At 46.0% G+C, this 19,541-nt stretch overlaps 1 protein-coding gene across 5 annotated transcripts in view; it reads left to right on the forward strand.

Annotated features, from left to right (window-relative positions):
• Positions 1-19,541, forward strand: part of ephb3b (eph receptor B3b) — a 52,505-nt gene that overhangs the window by 17,775 nt on the left and 15,189 nt on the right. For all 5 annotated transcript variants that reach the window (XM_066709094.1, XM_066709093.1, XM_066709096.1 and 2 more), the window contains exons 2-5: positions 10,011-10,075; positions 13,315-13,987; positions 15,848-16,003; positions 17,879-18,214. In XM_066709094.1, the coding sequence (XP_066565191.1) occupies positions 10,011-10,075; positions 13,315-13,987; positions 15,848-16,003; positions 17,879-18,214 (1,230 nt within the window). The remainder of the gene's footprint in view (positions 1-10,010; positions 10,076-13,314; positions 13,988-15,847; positions 16,004-17,878; positions 18,215-19,541) is intronic.

Consider the following 19,541-nt stretch of genomic DNA (forward strand, 5'->3'; position numbering starts at 1 on the left):
CAATCCATCAATTGATTTCGGCTCTACAGAGGTTCCTGTTTATGGAACAGCCCTCATCTCAATCCCTTTTAGTTTAAGTTGAGTTTGAAAATATAAGTACACAAGTTGTGCCTGGAATAAAGCAGAACTTTGTCCTGCCTGCAAATCTGGAAGTTACAGACCTCTTACTTGATGACTTTTTTGTTTTGATTGGACTTTCTTCTCTAAATTAATATGCTTCTACCTGATTGAAACACACCATCATCAAGGATTGCTATCGTGATTTGCTATTGGCATGTAGGTCAAAGTTTTAGTTTCATCCGAGGCCTGGTGTTCAAACATTGATAACATTAACAGAAGGCTTGGCAGCAGAAACACATACTGGACAACATTTGTTTTGGTCAGTAAACTCGAGAACGGCAGGGCTTTCTAAACAATGGCATGATCGTTTGTATTATTTAACACGGCTGAGTGTTTGGGAAACGCGTGTTGTGTTGAAGGGCTTCAGCACAGCCACTGCAGAACTTTGGCAGCCCGAGTCGGAAAAATGTAACAATAACGATCCACCAGACAGTTTAGGTAATGAGGTAATGATGCCAAATCACAAACAATCATATTTTGTTTTACAGCGAAATCGTGAAATAGATCCATAAACATAAACAACTTACAGCTGTTTGTCATTATAGGTCATTAAAGGTCGTTGCAGCTCTTAGTAAAAGCTTTACATAGCAAATCACTGCAGAGAAGTGGCATAAGGTAACAAGCACCCCAGCTCTGTTTAACTTCAGAGATCAGAACAAGGTGCCATTCTCAGTTATGTCATGTCTCTTGCTAGACAGGCTGGCACTGTCACAAATAAAACACTCTGACCCACTTTAATAATATAATATACCCAGACATGCAAATGCACCAGAGTTTGAAGTTGCACTTCATTCTAGTTCTCTGCACCTCAGTGAAGGTGAATGAGTCCTACAAGCTCTGTTCAGAATCCAGGGTCATTCACCTTTGCTGAACTACACAATTGGCTAAAATAATAATGGTCTGACATGACTCATTTTTAGACATCGTTTAAACAAAGCGCTCAGATTCCACCATGTTTACGGAGGTTCTTTTTCTTTTTTTTCGTTTTCAGCCACTGTCTAATCACTCAGCCAATCACAACGACGTCTAGCACGTAACTCATAATGGCATCAACATCCGTATTGGTGGAACATAAATCACATGACCTCATTCAATCACAGGACATGCTCCCAGGCTAGATATATGTCACGATTGAAGTGCTGCTGAAGGATTTCTCATAGTGTGAGTCAGTGGCTGAAGGAGACAGTGAAACATGGGGAAAGTGAGACGGGGAAGTAGGGAGAAAGGGAGAGTGAAATACGGAGTCGATGAGAAAGCAAATCAGCGTGGCAGGAAGCACACTGCAGCCCCACATTCCTCCCTGTCACTCTGTAACTGCTCCCTGTGTTTTGCTTCCTGACCTGCATCGCAATGAGGGGGTAGCTGAGCATTAAGGAGCTCTATGCTAATGACCCTGCAACGTGAGGGTTGATCAAAGGTTGTACCTGTCTGGCCTGGGACTGCTGTGTCAATGAAGCTCCCACACAAACCAAACCAAGAAACATCTGCCTTCTCCCACTTCTTCTTTTTCTTCCTTTTGTTGAAATAATCATCTGGACATAAAACAGACGTGTTAGTTAGTCCAACAACTAAAGTCTACATCATTTAAACACTTCCACCCTGCAAGTTCCATTTTAAAACCTAAGAAGGCAGTCACAGACAGGTACCGCTGTCCCAAGTTAATCCCTAATCCTCCTGGCAAACAGCACTTTCTTTCAATCTGATTTTCCTGCTGGGTTGCAAGCTTTATTAGGAACGCAAAACAGTGATTTGGCGTGTTTGCATGCGAATATCGGCGGCTGTACACAGCACGCTGCGGATCTGTGTGGCAGTGTTTGCTCAGCCACGTCTGTGCTTTAAATATTTAATGTGCTGTTTTGCATGTGTGTGTGTGTGCGTGTGTGAGCTTCTGCTATTAAGCCTGACACTGAATTAATCTGAAGTGCATGTCTGTTGCTGACAGTATTCCAGTTTTCCTGTTACGGCGTCTATAGGTGAGGAAAGAATGGCTCTCAGCTCAAGTGATCACACAGCTCTAACCCGTACGTCAGACGATTCCCGGCTCTAGTGAGTTATATATCACATGCACAAACCTCCGGGGAAGCCATTGTGAACACATTTCCCCTGGCTTTATCATCTTCAAATAGCTTTTACTGCTCAGCCTAATAATGTGTCATTTATCAGTAGTGTTGTTTAAGTACACACGCACAGAAGAGTTTGATTCTATTAGTTCCATGGCAAGTGCAAGGCGTCTTTTCTCCCAAGTCAATCTGGCAAAGCTCGTATATAGTTAGGTCGAAAGAAAATGGATGCTCTGTTCATTTTCACCGATGTCATTGCCTAGCTCCTCGGGGAGAATTTGACTAACAAAAGAGTTGATCTGTGTGGTAGGTCTGTGTTTTGGTTAACGGGGCACGTGTGTGTGTTTCTGTGTATGGAAATGCCCCTGTGTGCGTCTCTCTTCGTCAGACTGCTGTCCTGTTCGCTTTCAGATCAGTCAGAGCCCTGCTGTGAAGCACAGAATTGTTGAGTGGCTCTACACAGTGTCACTGGGAAACACACTGATCTTTTCAGAGGAGTCAGCTGGTGTTCAAAACGAATCTGACAATTTATTTCGGATGTATCTTTTTTTCTGTATTTCGAATTAAAGCGTTACAGAACAGGTACTCAGATTTGGGTAAGAGCTTTGAGACTGGAAGGGAGGAAGCGGGGGCTGGAAATAAGAGGTAATGAAATGACAGATCAAGGGAGAGGAAGGCTTTGTGGCATTGTGGGTAGAGCTGAGGACTGGGGAAGGATGTCGGGATGGGGAGACTGGGAGAGGGGCAGTGAGCCAGTAAAGCAGGGAGTCCCCATGACCAAAGCCAAGGTCTTTTGAGGAGAGCAACAGCGCCAGCCTGCTCTGAGCCGAATGGGCCCGGCAGCTCCGAGACATGTCCCCTGATCCCCGTGATCTCGGAGATGAAATTGCTGTGGAGATTGAAGTCCCAGAGTCATTTGAGTTTGTTTCTGGATGATAAGAAAATCATTTAACATTACTGGGGGAAGATGCGCATGAATCATAATTATATAGATTTGGAGCATCACTCGGGGAGAGGCATTATCTCTGCTGTAGAGCTGCGGGGAGGCCTGATGCTTTGAGAGCCGGCGCACTGAGAACGGGGTCAGGCCCGGAGACGCACTCGTTCCCCAGACTCCTGCTACACCCTATTAAATTTGCATGGTCGCTTTGCACTTATGCCATGGTTCTCCTCTGCATTTTACACTCATTGACATTGCTTTGAAAACACTCTGCTGTGCTTTTACTATGCTCTCGCTGTGAATTACCGCCCTGCAGTAGGATAACACCATGATTTAGCATTGTGATTTTCCATCTTAGCACAATTCTTTACAGTGGCAAACCATAGCATTATTGTAAAACATACTGTAGCAAAGATGTGCATGTACAGAAAGTAAGGTAAAATAGTGTCAAGTAACACAAATGTCTATTCTTTCGCACAGGAACTGCTAGACTATCCTGCACTATAAGTAAGTGGGGCAAATCCTTGGTAGGGTGGACAGAATGGACGCAGCAGGTTTGCTTGTCCTCAGAATGGAAAATCGAGTTCCCCTAGATGCTCACGCCATGCGACACATTGAATTTAAACCATGGTTTACCAGGCTACATTGAACAAAATAAAGTGATTGAATGGCCCGATCCTCTGTCGCTTAACACGGCTGAGGGAAAACAGAGCGGCACGGATGAAAATGTAATGACTGGGTATGTGGGATTCACAAGACTGGTGTTAAAATTCACAATAGGCAGGAGATGATTATACAGCCAGGCTTTTGTTTTGCTGGCTGCTTTGTTTTGGCAACCATACACTTTTCGAATGAGAGATTATAAAAATAATCATTAATAGAAAATACATGCTGATCTCTTGGATTGATCTCTCCAGGTAGCAGTTTGCCAGTACCGGGGCTTTTTCCCAAACCTGCCTGCGACCTTTTCTCTTTGTAGCGGGGAGAGTGGAGAGCACGGCTACTGTGCGTCATTGTTCCCAACCTCGCAGGAACGATCAGGCAGTCAGAGAATGTACTCATGAAGATTAAGTGCAATTAAGTGCAGTGGTCTGGCTGGATCCTGAAACACAGGCAGGTTGTCCGAAAGGAGGGGAGCTTACAATCCATCCCATTGTTGATTGTCTGGTTCCCAAAGGCTGCTGTCTGGTTGATGGCCTTTTGATGGTTTGTAGTGAAATCAGTCGAGCAATATTGTGTCTTTATACAATCAGAAACCCCCCAAATGTAATGCGACTGTTCCCAAAATACTCCTGGGTTCTGCATGACTGACCGTAGATCGGCATGTGTTTGTGTATATTTCTCATTGTTTCGTGAAGTGTCTGTGTTATGGAGCTGTGTAACTGCAGTGTGCTTAGTGTTGACTCAGTTCAGATCCGTCCAGCCCTGCTGCTCGTCCCATGTCTCGTCTCGTGTGCTCTGGTCTCTTCCCCGTGCTGTGTGTGGCTGCGTCTCCATCGCTTCTCTCTCTGATGTGTGTTTACTCTCCCTCGGGGTAGCTCCCGCTGCGGGACCTCCCTGGGAGAGACGCGTTGTGATGCTCTCTGTCATTGCTTACCCCCGCAAACAATGGTTTCGTTTTTTCAAGGGAAAAGTTGAAAGTTAGAGATGGTCTTGGGAGATGCTTGTTAACTGGGAGATGCTTGTTTACGGGCGAACAATTTTTAAAGTATTGGTGCATCTCGTATTAAGATGCACCGATACTTGAAATATTGTTCATCACCTATGTAAGCCTCACATTGCCCAGAACAGTTATACTCCATTGCTTCCCTAACAGTGGAAACTTCTGCCTAGTCCAGCAAAGCACTCTCAGCGCTTTTCGACTATCCTCGGATCCTCGGTGGCTGATTTACAGCATCGCCTGTCCCTGGAAGCTCCTCTCTCTCTCTCTGCCCCCCCACCCCCACGTCCACCTGGATGCACAGGGATGTCCCGCAGGCACACCTGAGTGTCTGATCCTCCCGGCTGTAATTACAGACCCCGCTCTGAGAACCAGCCGCGACTGCCGGAGTTCACAGGCATTCCACAGACTACCGGGCCGCGGCACTGTGTTCACCGACACTGAGCTGCAGGCACAGTCGGGGAAATACCTCTCACAAAGACTCCCTCTTCTCCTTCTTATCTGTGCTGCAGACTGCGAGGAGAAACATTACCCCTTGTTCTTGTTTAGGACTGTTTATACAAGCTGGAATACTCAGTCGTTGCACAGATACATTCTAATTTCCTGTTATATCGGGTATTAAGTTGCAGTGTCTTCAGAAATGAATGCAGTATGGCAATGTTTAATATGCTCCAATGCAACTCGACTCTGCAGTATTTCAAAGTTGGATCTCTCACTCTCTCTCTCTCTCTCACTCTCTCTCTCTCTCTTTCCCTCCAGTGACGTCATGTCCAGTTAAATCTGCAACATCAAATTATGAATAAAAGTGAAACCTCCGTATAAAGGGAAACATTCAGCTAGTCAAGTAAAAAAGATGAAAACGCCGCTGCACTGGCGGTGACAAAGATACCCTTACTGTATAATACACAAGGGGGGCTGCTGGGAGAACCCCAACCCTCGCCATTGGGATGTTAATGTTGCAGGCCGTGCTTGGGGGGGGGGTGTCTGAATAGAACATCTCTAAACACCAGCGACGGAGAATGCGGCCACAGCCAACCCCGATTTCCAATTACTGTTCTGGGTCTGCAGCCACCAGATTCTAATTACTGGGCTTACAGGCTGCACAAAAGGAGACTGGCTGCACAATTTGAATGTAAATGGGGACTCCTTTTTTTACTTTCTCCCCCACTCTCTCTCTCTTTCCCTAAGTGTTAATATGCCAAATGACAAAAGCCCAGCAATCGCCCTAATAGCCCTAATAAGACTAATTCGGAAAGAGAGTGTTGCTCTACTGAGGACACTTCTCTGCCAAAATAAAACGGGACTGTACCATTGGGAGTTATAGTTTCTTAGATTGCTAATGCTGTGCATACATGTGTTTCTGTCAACTAAGCTCATTAGATCAACAGACATTTCTGTAATCAGCCAAATTCACGCTGTCCTTTATTCTCCTGTGCACTGACTAATTCCAACACTGTATTTTGGAACATCACCACATATTTATCTTTACAAAATGGTCTTACCAATTCACTGTAGAAAAACGTTTTTTCAGTTTCAACGTAAAACGAGTACAATGCGTTTCCATTCCTGGCATTCTGCATGGTGAATTTATTAACCACAAATGTAAAGCAAACACAAAAACTGGAACGACAACCATAGAAGTTACAACCTTCACCGAAAGAAACTGTTTCAGTTTAATCCTCAGTAATCTCCCACCTGCCCAAGATCTAGCTTTGGCATTCTCTCGCTAGGTGTTTAAAAAAACAACCAAAAAACACATTCTTGGGGAAAGAAAATTGTGCCACTTTTGTGTCTTTTCTCTTTTCTTCTCTTTCTTTTCACAAGGCAAGTTGTTTCAACAAAGAAATATTGTAAAAGCCTGTAAATCAGCTCCCAGGACCAGCGAACCTCCACCCAACCCCCCCACCCCAACCCTCCCCCTGCAGCGGACCGAGTATTGTGTAATGTGTGCGTGTTTCGGACGGGCTGGGGTTGTGTCTCTCAGTGCCCGCTCTGTTATTACCACAGTCTGTCATTATGGGATTAGGAATGAGCACTGAAGGGTTGGACTGTGTGTCAGCTGGTGTGTGTGTGCGTGCGTGTGTGTGACTGTGTCAGTGAGTCAGTAAGTCAGAGTGTCTGTGTGTGTTGATGTATCAGTACAGCCTCGTACATGTGCCTCGGGCAAAGTTTGATACCTTAAAAGGCACAGTTTTATAGGATCAGCCGATTGATGGCATTCATTCAGAAGATGATCAATAGGCAGTGTACGTGCGCGAGAAAGACTGGCTGTATGTGTGTGAAGGTATAGGAGTTTATTAGTGCTGTACCGGAGTGCGTGGAGGAAAGAGCAAAAACCTTTTCTTTTAGCTATTGAATGTAAACTGTTGTAATTACAGTGTAGAAGCATGTAATAAGTAAGGAAGTGCATGAGAGATCTAGTTGTGTAGGTGTGTACTTACCAAGAAACAGTGTTTTCTGCGGGTGTACCTGTCATTCAGGTTTAACTGCATTAGGAGCTGAAGTTGTCATGTCTGTTTTGTTCCCAGATGCTTTCATTAATCTTTCTAAAGACGAATCAATTCAAAACAACAACAACAACCACAACAAAAGTACAGAGCGTAATGCACACGTCTTGTAAGCCCACTTCCTGGTTTTCGATTCTGATCTGATTTTCCAATTGCTTTTTACGACACCGACCTGGGATTTGGAAGTGCAAATCGCTGAGGGGAAAAGGGAATTGGAAATGATGCTGGGAATTGAAAAACACAGTTTGACCTCAGCCCTGCCCTTCCTTCTGCTCTGGGTGTAATTGCGTGGACGGCGCCGGGGGGATGGGTACAGGGAGAGGGTGATGAGGGGGTCAGTGATGCCCCAATCTGCCCCTCTCCCATTCAATCAGGAGTGCTATCTCATCTAAAAACAGACACGGGAAAAACAAAGACCAGCTTTAGGGTTTTATAGCCACTGCAAAAACAAAACAAGCCCTAAGCTCCAGCAACTTCCACCCCATTCCCCCTGACTCAGGCCTTTCCGTTTGTGTCGGAGCCTGGGCGCGTGTGGCACTGTTTCTCGGTGCCCAGAGTGTGTTTTTGCTGCACTGTCAGGGTGTGCCGGGCTTCGGATATGCCCTGTTCAGTTCAGCTTCTCCCTGTGGAACTGTGGCCGCCTTTTCATTTCCAATTTCCAATTTCCAGTTTCGTGTTAGCTCACCTGAACCAATATAAGAAATAAAAAAGTAAAAAGAACATGAAAAAAAGAGAAGCAACAGAACAAAGCTCTTAATTGGAACAAGGGAAGTGGAGCAGAGAGGCGGCCTTCAGCTAGGCTTTGAAGTGGAGTTTAATTAACAGAGGAGCTGAAGGACAGAAAGCCGGAGCAGCCAGCGCAGGGAGAATACCCTGACTGTTACAGACTGCGCGCTGTTTTACTGACTGCACAAGGACTGCGATACTGACTGCACACTGTATGAGCATTGCACACTGTTACACTGACTGAGCAGTGTAATACTGACAGAACGACATGCAACTGTCTGACTGCAGCGTATATCTCATTGACTGGACTGGTGGGAGAGCGACTGATGCAGAGAGAAATAGATAAATGCCAGGAGGGAGGATACACAGGTAGAGCACAGACTGTAGTACACGGCTCACTGACCATTACCAACACGTTCTGAGAAAGATGGAGAGAGGGAAGACAGGGGGAAGGAGATACAAGGGAAATGAGGGAGGAAGCAGGAGAGAAAGAGAGAGACTAAAATAGCACATCTGATATGATTCAGTTTTATTTTGGAGAAGAGGTGTTCTGTGAGTGAATATGGAGTTGATTGGGGGGGTGCTGCTGTGTTTGCTCAGTGGCAATCACTCCCACTCTCTGCCGAGCCCCAGCCAGTAGTAACACGTGTAATTAAATCTTTTAACAAGCGCCTTAATAAGACTTTAACGAGAGTGCATCAGCGCCATCCCCTCTGAGATCACCCCCAGTGCTTTTCTGTTTTCTCTTCTTTTTCTTTCCTTTGTCTGGTTCTAGTCAACAGCATTTACAGGGGACGGCAACAGTCAATTGAGCTCGAAAGGAAAGGGAAAGCCGTTGGTATACAGATTCCTGGCATAAGGAAACGTCAGCAGCCTTGATATTCTTTGACAGTCTTCAAAGGATGCAAAGACGACACAAGATCACACACAATCGTGGAGACTCAAACACAACAGTATCTGGTCAACAGCTCAACGCTCGTATTTTTTTAATAGGCACAGGACGTAATGGGAAAACTGGACAATCCCACTATTGCTTCAGGAAGCTCATTTCAACAGAGCATTTAATAAAAAAAAATAAAAGCTAAATATTACAAAGACAGGTGCAATTCTTTTTAAAATGGTCATTGTAGTGTCATTCCAGTCATCCACGGTTTTGTTCCAGCGCTAATTCCTTGTGATTTTAGTGGCGTGGCTGGTGTTTACTTGTACCTTACTTTACAGCAGAAGCATATGGAAGCCGGCATGAGAAATGTAACAACTAGCATGCAAAATACGCAATTCAGCTTCCCTGGACAATAAATAAAATGAAAGGTTTACAATATAACAGTCCAAGCCTGATTCCTCCACTGCTGGAAAAGCTGCAGAACTGAGAGCTGCCTCCCAAAGGTGCTTTCCTTTCCTCCCTGGCCTTCCTCTGCAGCGTGTTTTGGGATTTTGTCTGAATTTTGTCCTAGTCTTGGGATTCCCAGAGGCCTGCCTGTCAAGGTGTCGCTGTGGCTTCACAATGGTGTTCTGTAGCTCACATGGCCGTTGATGAAAGTTAAATTAAATGGAAATAAATTACAGTCTGCACTGAGAGGGTACAACACAATCCCCTTTTTTCCTTCTTAATGTCACCGTGGAGGTATATGAGCAGGGTCTTGAGGGGACACTTGGATCATGAAGCTACAAGCTTATGGGGAATAGAGGCTGAATGGCCTCCTCAGTAACTCAGATCAGAGCTGAACATGCTAAATGGAAATTTGTAAAGAGCAGATTCTGCACTCATAACTATAAAGTGGAATTATTAATGCATGGAATAAATTGCCAAGCTACGTTGGGGAGGCTGAGACACTGAGATCCTTCAAAGTTCAGTTTGATGCTGAGAGAATCGGGACAACAGGAAGCTCTGAGGGGCAGAGTTGCCTGTGTTCAGCACTACATTTACTTATTTTATTCTGCACGACCATGGTTCGCCGTTCTTATTCCTCACGGTCCTCTCTCTTGTTCATTTTCAGAAACTCTGATGGACACCAAGTGGGCCACATCAGAGCTGGCCTGGACCGTACACCCAGAAACAGGGGTAAGTGAGAGTCTAGCCTTGGTGCTTATCTTCTGAGTATGGCATTGCTTTGAGAACGATGTGGTTGTGCTGCAGAATGTCAATTGTGTTTTTCTAATTAACACCACCTCTATATTGAATATCACACAGAAACACAAACAGACAAGCTTTCACACCCATACCTACACCATACCTGAGGAATTCAGCTGGATAAAAACTGTACCAAATAGAAAGGCTGCTTATCTTATGGAGACCTTAACAAAGCGGATTGTTACTCTCCAACCCAAACAGACAATAATGGATGACACCCCCCCACCCCCACCGCCGGTCTTTACCTCTTACCCCTCCTCCATATGTCAATGCCTCACCAGGACTAGGGGGCTGGCTGACCTCTCTGCAGCCCCACATCAAAGTACTCTGCCCCGCCCCTGGCTTTGTGTCACCCCCCACCCCAGCCTGATTCAGGGTGCTGTCCCCCTCCCCACTCAGCCAGTCCCAGCTGTTCGCAAGCCCCCTTTACTTCCGAGTAACTTAGCATCAATACAGACAGTGACAGCGCTGACCCCGACTCCCCGATCCACAGGCGGTTACTGCATCTGTACCCCTCCCTCCAGTCCTCTAATCGTTAAAGAACACATGTTGAGCCACCAGTCCAGGCCAGGCCAGGGCGTTAATAAACCCCAAACCTCAACAGATGCTCCTTTTCACCTCCCCATCCCTCTCTCTCTCTTCACACCAATCTTCTGTGGCACTAAAGGAGGGAGTGTTCTGTCACTCCGTAGCAATGGCACGTGGAGCTATGTTTATCAAGCGGAGGGAGGCAGAGAGGTTTAGATAATTTATCGGCTTAGAGGAGACGCAGTAAAATCTGGGAATCTCTTCAAATTTCTTTTTTTTTCGGTTTTGCTTTGTTTGCTGTTCTATTCAAAACAGTGCCATCTCTCTTTCTCTCTCTCTCTCTCTCTCTCTCTCTCTCTCTCTCTCTCTCTCTCTCTGTCGGAATTGGCATACCTCCTCCTGTTTTTGTTTTTTCATTTATTTTTCTGCCTTTGTTTTCAGAGGCTTAGCACCGCAGCTTACCGGCATAGACCATATTTTGGGAAGATGATAATTCCTGAGAAACAAAAATGAACAACGGAAAGGGCTCAACATGCTGGGAATAAAAAAAACGGGAACTAGTCCCAGAATCTGTCTTTCCCACATGATCTTACATTCCATCTCATTCATCTTGGGAACAGCGCAACCGTTTTCTGTTTGTTAATAAATTGCTTCAGAGACCGCCACCTTTTAGCGAGCCCTGTCATAAGAAAATGAGCAGCCTCGATAGTACTACAGTGCAAATGTGACACAAGGCTCAAGGCACGGCTGGGAATTGGAGCCGGAAATGATTTTATATAGGAATTGGAAATGGAATTAGGCCTGCCCACAGACACTGTCCACACTCTCTCCCCTCAGTCACACTTTGGACCGACCTCTGAAAGTGAGACCATAGCTAGGAATCAGGCAGGACGCTTATGAGAAAGATGAGAGTGCGTTTGAACATTTATTTAACCAAGCACGTTGGGGAGGCGAGCCGCTCATAGTCAACTCTCTCCCCTGCCTTCCTTGGCTCTTATTGACCTGGCCCTGTGATTATCGATCCCTCCCTCCCTGTCAACGATTGGATCCTATATTAATAGCATTTCAAGGTAAAAGCTCAATTAGGCACTGGCATCTGGTCTCCAGTGGGGCCTGATGGATAAATAGCCTGTCTCGCCCTGCATCCATATTGCCATGCTAATTAAAACCCCTGGCGATGCAGAGTGCTGTCCTAGATTAAGGAGATGCTTCTCCCTAAACGCCAAGGTGCACGTCGAACCCCCAGCTTCGCTAGACCAAGGTGGCTTCTCGGGCAATGTAACATCTATGTGTTTGAAAAGCGTCTTCTTCAATCATCTACTAGAGCCCAGAAAAGGAAAGTGGGCATCATCCCTGTCTCTTCTTTGTGCCCTTTCTTATATTCCTTTATGACATTCTGGGGGATCCTGATTGCGGGGACCCCAAACAAAGGAATGATCACTATTCTAGCTTCACTACCTGGCAGACAATCTCTGAATCATACAGGATATCAACTTATCTCAGACATTTCCTTTTTTCACATTGAAATGTGTTTCCTGACAAAGGAACAAGGCTGCTGGCTTATTATTTTTTATTTTTTTCGTCTGCCGGTAATCATTTTTTGAATAGTTTGATGCTTTAGTTTTAATTGTCTCCGATAACAGAATGAACATGCAACAAAATGATTGTTCTGTTGGCTGGCAAGAGTGATACAGTCACAGTGTAATAATGTCAGTAATTGAAATGTAATTGCTTGTGAAGCGATGCGTCTCTTGTTGAAGCAGAATGAGGTAAACATCCACTCATATTTCACAGTTACTGATACTGCTGACACTTTATGATAATTGTGATAAATTAGGTATTTTATTTTGATTCATAATCATCCTAAACAGAAATGATAGGATGGATTACATGGAATAACACTTGACTTAATGACACTGAATGGATTGTTATTGATTATACAGGAGTGCATGGCACATTATTTATTTATCTATTTATTTATTTATCTTTGTATATACCTATTGATTTGTCTGTTAGCCTATTTGGCTTTCATTTTCTTCATTTTTTTATTTCTTTCTTGTCCTAACACAGTTTATGTCCATATTATTACAGACTGTATGGGTATGTGTGTGAGTGTATTTTTCCTGTCACTTCTAGACTCACTCGGTCTACCGGAGACAGCGGAATGCTGTTATATGGCCTGTCAAACATTTCCTCATTCCTCCTCCTGCTCTGGGCCTCAGTGGAGCAGGTGGGGCCCAGAGAGGAGGGGAAAGGTCAAAGTGCAAAGGTCACAAGCACAGCGTTTTCATGTTTTTTGCTGTGCGCTATATACTAAATATCTCAGGCATTAGTCCAGTGATTCTCGCTCCTGTCTTGGAGAGCAGCAGTTCTTCAGGTTTTACAGGGAACTCTTAAGCCCTTAAAAGGACTAAATGTCTTGAAACAACAGCCATTCTGACTAGTTAAGTCAATAAATGATTCTGTTCATTAAGAGCTGAACTAGAAAAAAAAGAAACAGTAGACCCTGCTGCTCTCATAGATCCAAGAGTGACTGTCATAGATTTAGACCATATTACCATAACAATGCTAGCAAAAATAAATAAAACAGTATCTTCTTTTTGTCATTAATCTTCTCTGTCTCTCTCTTGGTTTGTGTACAGTGGGAGGAAGTGAGTGGCTATGATGAGGCCATGAACCCCATCCGGACATACCAGGTGTGTAATGTACGTGAGCTCAACCAGAACAATTGGCTGCGCAGCGACTTCATCCCGCGCAAGGACGTGTTGCGCGTCTATGTGGAGATGAAGTTCACCGTGCGGGACTGCAACAGCATCCCCAATATCCCAGGTTCCTGCAAGGAGACCTTCAACCTGTTCTACTATGAATCCGACAGCGACTCGGCCACAGCCACCAGCCCGTTCTGGATGGAGAACCCTTACGTCAAGGTGGACACCATTGCGCCTGATGAGAGCTTCTCCAAGCTGGAGTCCGGCCGCGTCAACACCAAAGTGCGCAGTTTCGGGCCGCTCTCCCGTAACGGATTCTACCTGGCCTTCCAAGACCTGGGTGCCTGTATGTCCCTGATCTCAGTGCGGGTCTTCTACAAGAAGTGCTCCACCACTATTGCCAACTTTGCCATGTTTCCTGAGACCGCCACAGGCGCTGAGCCCACCTCCCTGGTTATCGCCCCAGGGACCTGTGTCCCCAATGCGCTGGAGGTGTCTGTTCCACTCAAGCTGTACTGCAATGGTGACGGCGAATGGATGGTTCCAGTCGGATCGTGTACCTGTGCAGCCGGGTTTGAGCCTGCCATGAAGGAAACACAGTGCCAAGGTAAGGGCTACCCGCCACTGGCACCGAAGGCTGCTCGGGATGTGGTCCTTCAATCTCTATCATTCTCCTACTATCTAGTCCTACTCCTGTTTCCATCTCTCATACTGTTTTAACCCCTACCTCTCTCAGTGCATGTGGTCAGAGCACCCCTTGAAGTATAAGATGACTTTGCAGTGGCTCCCCACCTTTAGGGGGTGTGATTTCCTTGTACACGGGGAGAGTCAGGGAGGGGGTTAGGGGAAGTGTTGCCACATTGGACAGTAAATCTCTGCGCTTTGTGTTTAAAAACTCATTTGTTTGCTCTCGACGGCTCAAGGTTAAACCCCCAGTGACTGCGCCTGATAAAAAAGCTCTCTAATCAAGCGCCCGGAAGCGGCAAGGGATAAATCTCCCAGCCGCCGCACTCCTGTGCCTCAAACCGCGTTAATCTGAAGGCCGTTTCGCTCATTAATACCCTGCAGGAGTGAAGAGGACAACCACATGAATATTAAACAGCAACAGACCTTTTTTTTTCTTTCTCCATTCCCCTTTTTTTTTTTTACTTCCAATTCCAGCTAAAATTTTAATCAGTTTCATAAGCTGCCACTGCCTTTACTGCAAGAGAGGGGGAAAAGAGACTGGGAGAGAAAGAGAGGGACAAAAACGTGGCTTGCGCTTTTCGATTGCCTGTAGGATTTGCATTTTTTGGTTTCTCCATTCTCCTCCCTCACCCCCCCATCTCTCTCTCTCTCTCTCTCTCTCTCTCTCTCTCACACACACACACACACTCTCGCTCTCAGTCAGAGAGAGGGGAATGAAAGGAAAAGGCTGACTGTATATTCCTAGAAGCCAGTGATCAGCACTTTCACTCCTTCAAAATAACTTTCCCATTTTAAGGAGAACCGCTCACTCCACTGTGATGGCTTGCCTGTGTAAGAGGGCGCACTGGCCTGCTCTACATCTATTGAGCATGTCTGTGCTACACAGGAGCGTGACCCTTTAATAGGAACTGTAATGCTATACTGCCTTTACCATGTCAGACTTCAGCATATATTTATATATATTTAAAATTGTCTCCTCCAAAACTAATTGAAGCATTTATTCTACCCCCATTTCTTAAATATAAGCCCAGGATTCAAACTACCACCCTCTTTCATGAATTCTGACTCTTCCCTCTCTCCTCTCTTCTGTCCTCCTTCTGTCTGTGTCTCTCTGTGTCAGTGGAGATGGACTGAGGCTGTAGTGTCTATACTATACAGCCCAGGTGGACAGATGGGGAAAATGAGAGCTTTTTCATTCTCATGTGAGGGGTACAGTGCAGTCCCCACTCATGGGATTTTGCTGTGGTGTTCAACTTTGATTACCAAAAGGGCATTCTCTTTCTTTCTTTCTTTCTTTCTTTCTTTCTTTCTTTCTTTCTTTCATCTTTTCAGTAACTTCCGCCTTTATGAATTATTTATATTCCCCCAGTTGTCTTGCCCCTCTCTCATGGTCCTGGGCTACAGAGGGAAAGTGTGGTGCAGGGGCCACTGTGTATAGAGTCAGTCAATACAGCGATCCGGGGAGAGGGAGCCAGAGGGAGGGATAGATTACTCCATTGTCATGACTTTGAGACTGCAGGACATGAAACAGTGTGTCTGCATTTCAGATTGTGCTTGCGTTGCATGTTTTTCCTGGCCCTGACCTGTCCTGCCCATTCACCCTGCCCTGGAAAGTGAGTGAGTCTGGTTTTGCAGGTGAAAACACAATCCAGTCTTTTTTGCAGTTTTCCCCCCAGTGCTGGTATTGTGGCCTCCCTCTCTGCCCTCCGTGGCCCCAACAGCCTGCATTTCATTGCAGTGCCATGGCCTTTTCTAACCCAACCCTCCTGTGTCTCCCCAGCCTGCGGCCCCGGCACCTTCAAGTCTCGCCAGGGAGAGGGGCTGTGTTCTCCCTGCCCCCCCAACAGCCGTACCAGCTCCGGTGCCTCCACCCTCTGTTCCTGCCGCAACAGCTACTACCGTGCCGACAGCGACTCGCCGGACTCCGCCTGCACCAGTGAGTACTGCACACACTCTGACACTCGCAAACGCCCTGCCACAAACATTAGAGCACAAGAGCAGAAGAACGTTTACAAATGAATCAATCCCACAATTCCATTCTGCATTGGTCATTCTGGAGCCCAGCAGCTCTTTCATTATTAAATATACTTTCCATACAACGTGCCGTTCAGAAAGGTGCGTGCTGGCTGGGCAGAGCGTCGGTGGAGCTGGTCTGTTTCAGTGACGGGCCGGAGGAGTTGCGTCCAGAGGCAGCTTTGCCAACAGAAACACGAGGACGACGGCACGGCAGGGACCTGGCCGGCGTTCAGAGTTTTTTTTTTCTAATCTCCATCTCAGGAAAGCCTTACTGTGTTTGTGTGTCTGGCACAACCCGCATTCACTCAGCTCCACAATTAGCGCCGCAGCTCCACTTTATCAGCTGGGCTCCCTGCATGAGACTCTCGACTGAAAAAACAAGAAGACGACCCCCCCCACCAAAAAACCCCCCAAAAAAACATGTTACTGAAGCCAAGGAATTTATCTGCTGGATAGAAGAAACAGAAAAAGCTTGAATCTAATCCTGCTGCTGCTGCTGGTTTGTCTGGGTTTGTTTGACTCTCCCACAGAGCGGGGAGAGATAAGGCTTTGGTAATTGGATAAGAAGTAGCACTGGCCTGTGTTTCTCCAGCACAGAGTTTTGTACAGACCTGGAGGACATATAGAGCGCACAGCTATAATCTCCCCCCAGTTTTGCAGGAAACAGCACAATTTAAAATCTTAAACCTGCTGTCCTCCCCTACTTGAGAAATAAATAAATCAACTACAATGTATACCTTTCACAATATGTCCACATGCATTTCTACATGTTTATTTTTTGCAAGTCCAATGGAAAATATGGAATTAGGAAATAAACCCTGGGTCTATAAAGTGTGTGTTGTGCATAGTGGGACGGGGTTTGCTCCCCTGAGAGAGAGCAGAGCGGTAATTGTAGTTTACTGACTCCTTCTTTCCATCTTCCTGTCTCTCAGGATTGTAGTATGACCCAGTTCTCTCTCTGTCTCTCTCAGGTGTATTTTCACAACTGCATTAACTCTCTCTGTGCTGCTGACACTTTGGGATTTACAAAGATAATCCCCCCACACACTTTACACTGCAATGTTGGACCTAAAGCAACTTTGGTCCGACTGCCAGCATGGTGATTTTTATTGACATTCTGTGTCGTGCTCACACTGCTGACAGACCTAAGCCTTCATAGGTCCGACCTGCGCTCATATCTCCTAATTACAATAGATGGCGGGTGATGTCTCCTCCCCACAAAGACAAAAGTAGACAAAAGCCATTCACAGTTGTTTTGTTGAGGTTCAGCTGAGTAGAATCATTACAAACAGTAGTTATCAAATGAGATGCTATTATCAACACCATTAACCAATGAAAGTGAGAGAGAGAAAAAGAAAGACAATAACAGATTGAAAACCAACGCAGGTCGGCATTGTGGTTAAAACAAAAGACACAAAACAAACAAACTGTCTAATACAAAATAAAAGAAAGGGTTATTTGTAAGTTCTCGCAAAATACAACCGTTAATGATTGGAGAAATAAGTCGCCTTTTTGAAAGTGTCACAGTTTTGTCGTTTTGTTTTCTTCCACTTGGAGGAGTTGCCTAATGGTGTGACTGTAGCATGTAGACTGACCTCAGTTGGCATAGAACCATGCTAAAAGCAGCCATTGAAAATGCAGTATCTTTCTCACTCTCACTCTCAGGGGTATAGTTTGAACTGTGCCTCCCTACCTCTCGTCTCTTCCTCTGCGGTGTACTTTGACTAGTGTAATAACCCTCCCTCTATCTCTGTCTTTATCTCTCCATCCCTCCTCCTGCTTTCTCCCTTTCCAGCCGTGCCCTCAGCCCCGCGCAGCGTGATCTCCAATGTGAACGAGACGTCGCTGGTTCTGGAGTGGAGCGAGCCGCGCGACTCGGGGGGACGGGACGACCTGCTGTACAACGTCATCTGCAAGAAGTGCACGGCAGAGCGGGGCGTGTGCTCACGCTGCGACGACAATGTGGACATCTCCCCGCGCCACCTGGGCCTGATGGAGCGCCGGGTCACCGTGCGGAACCTGCAGGCGCACACGCAGTACAGCTTCGAGATCCAGGCCGTCAACGGTGTCTCCAGCAAGAGCCCCTATGCGCCACAATATTCCGCCGTCAACATCACCACCAATCAGGCCGGTGAGTGTTAGGCCAGCTGTCCACCAGAGGACAAGAGTTCCTGTTAACTTCCTGTTTGGAGCAAAATAGGTTGAGCAGTTAAGGCACTTTCTATCAGTAGACCACAGGCCATAACTGGCAACCAGCATGGTCTACAGGTAGGAATGGTTAGGTTAACACATTTAGACCACAACTTTTGACATCTGTGCTGCATATGGGACAGGAGATACAGGTGTAGTCCACCTTTAGACCGGATCTATACATAATTTGATACTGAAAGGTTCATATTCTGAAGTACTTTGCTCATTCAGACAGCATTTAGGTTGTGATGTGAAACTCTGGTGTCCACAGATGGTAGTCGGCTCAGCACTGTCCTCAGTGTGTGCGTGTGCGTGTGTGTGTGTGTGTGTGTGTGTGTGTGTGTCACGGACACTCTCTCCTCTTTAGTGACGGCTGCATGTGACAGTAGAGGGATTATCCCGCTGCTTCTCCCAGTGTTTCCCAACCCTTCTGTTACTGCACAAAGGCCCTCAGATTGTCCCCTATTTACTCTGGGGGCTGCTGTCCTCGTAAGTGTGATTACCTTGGTTGGGTCAGCTCAGAGGTGACACAGCCACACACGCATACATACAGAGGGATCCAGGGGTTGCTCCCTCATCAGATTATCCTGGACTTTCTCCCAGGGTGTCCTGAATATTCATTCACCTTTTAAGAAAAAAAATAAATAAGGGTATAAGCTCTGGGTAGCCATGGTTACTCAAGGTCTCAACAGGAGGAGGGCCCCCTAATCCTGGGGCTCAAGTTACTGGGGAATCTGCCCAGGGAGCATTGTCTTTTGGTGGGGAGGGGTGGCTACAACCAGGCTGGGTGAGTTTAGGAGGCCTGGGCTAAGAAAGGGGCTGGGGGGTTGATGACAGAGATAGAGGAGATAAAGAAGAACAAGGAGAAGGATCAAAGAACCGGACTTATGGCTTAAAAATCCTTTAACAAAGAGAGAGAGAGAGAGTGAGAAAGAGAGAGCAAAAGAATGCAACAAGTAGTGAAAAGGGAGGGTAGGAAAACAGTGGTGGAGGGGTGAAAATATTGTAAAAAGGGAAGAAAATAAAGGACATATTTGAAAAAGTTATAATGAAGACTAAGACATATTGAGAGTATGAGACACAAATGATATGAAGTGAATATGGCCTAGTCAGAATGTAGGACAGCAACAGAGAGAGAGAGGGAGAGCGAGAGTGACAGAGTGAGAGGGCGAGTGTGTTGAGGTTGAGGCAGGTTGAGGCAGTGTGTGTGGTTTAGGGTGTGGATGTGGGAGCTGCCTGGGGCACAGCATGTGATTTGGGAGATGACT

The sequence above is a fragment of the Amia ocellicauda genome, chromosome 7 (genome assembly GCF_036373705.1).
Source record: "Amia ocellicauda isolate fAmiCal2 chromosome 7, fAmiCal2.hap1, whole genome shotgun sequence".
Taxonomy (NCBI): Eukaryota; Metazoa; Chordata; class Actinopteri; order Amiiformes; family Amiidae; genus Amia; species Amia ocellicauda.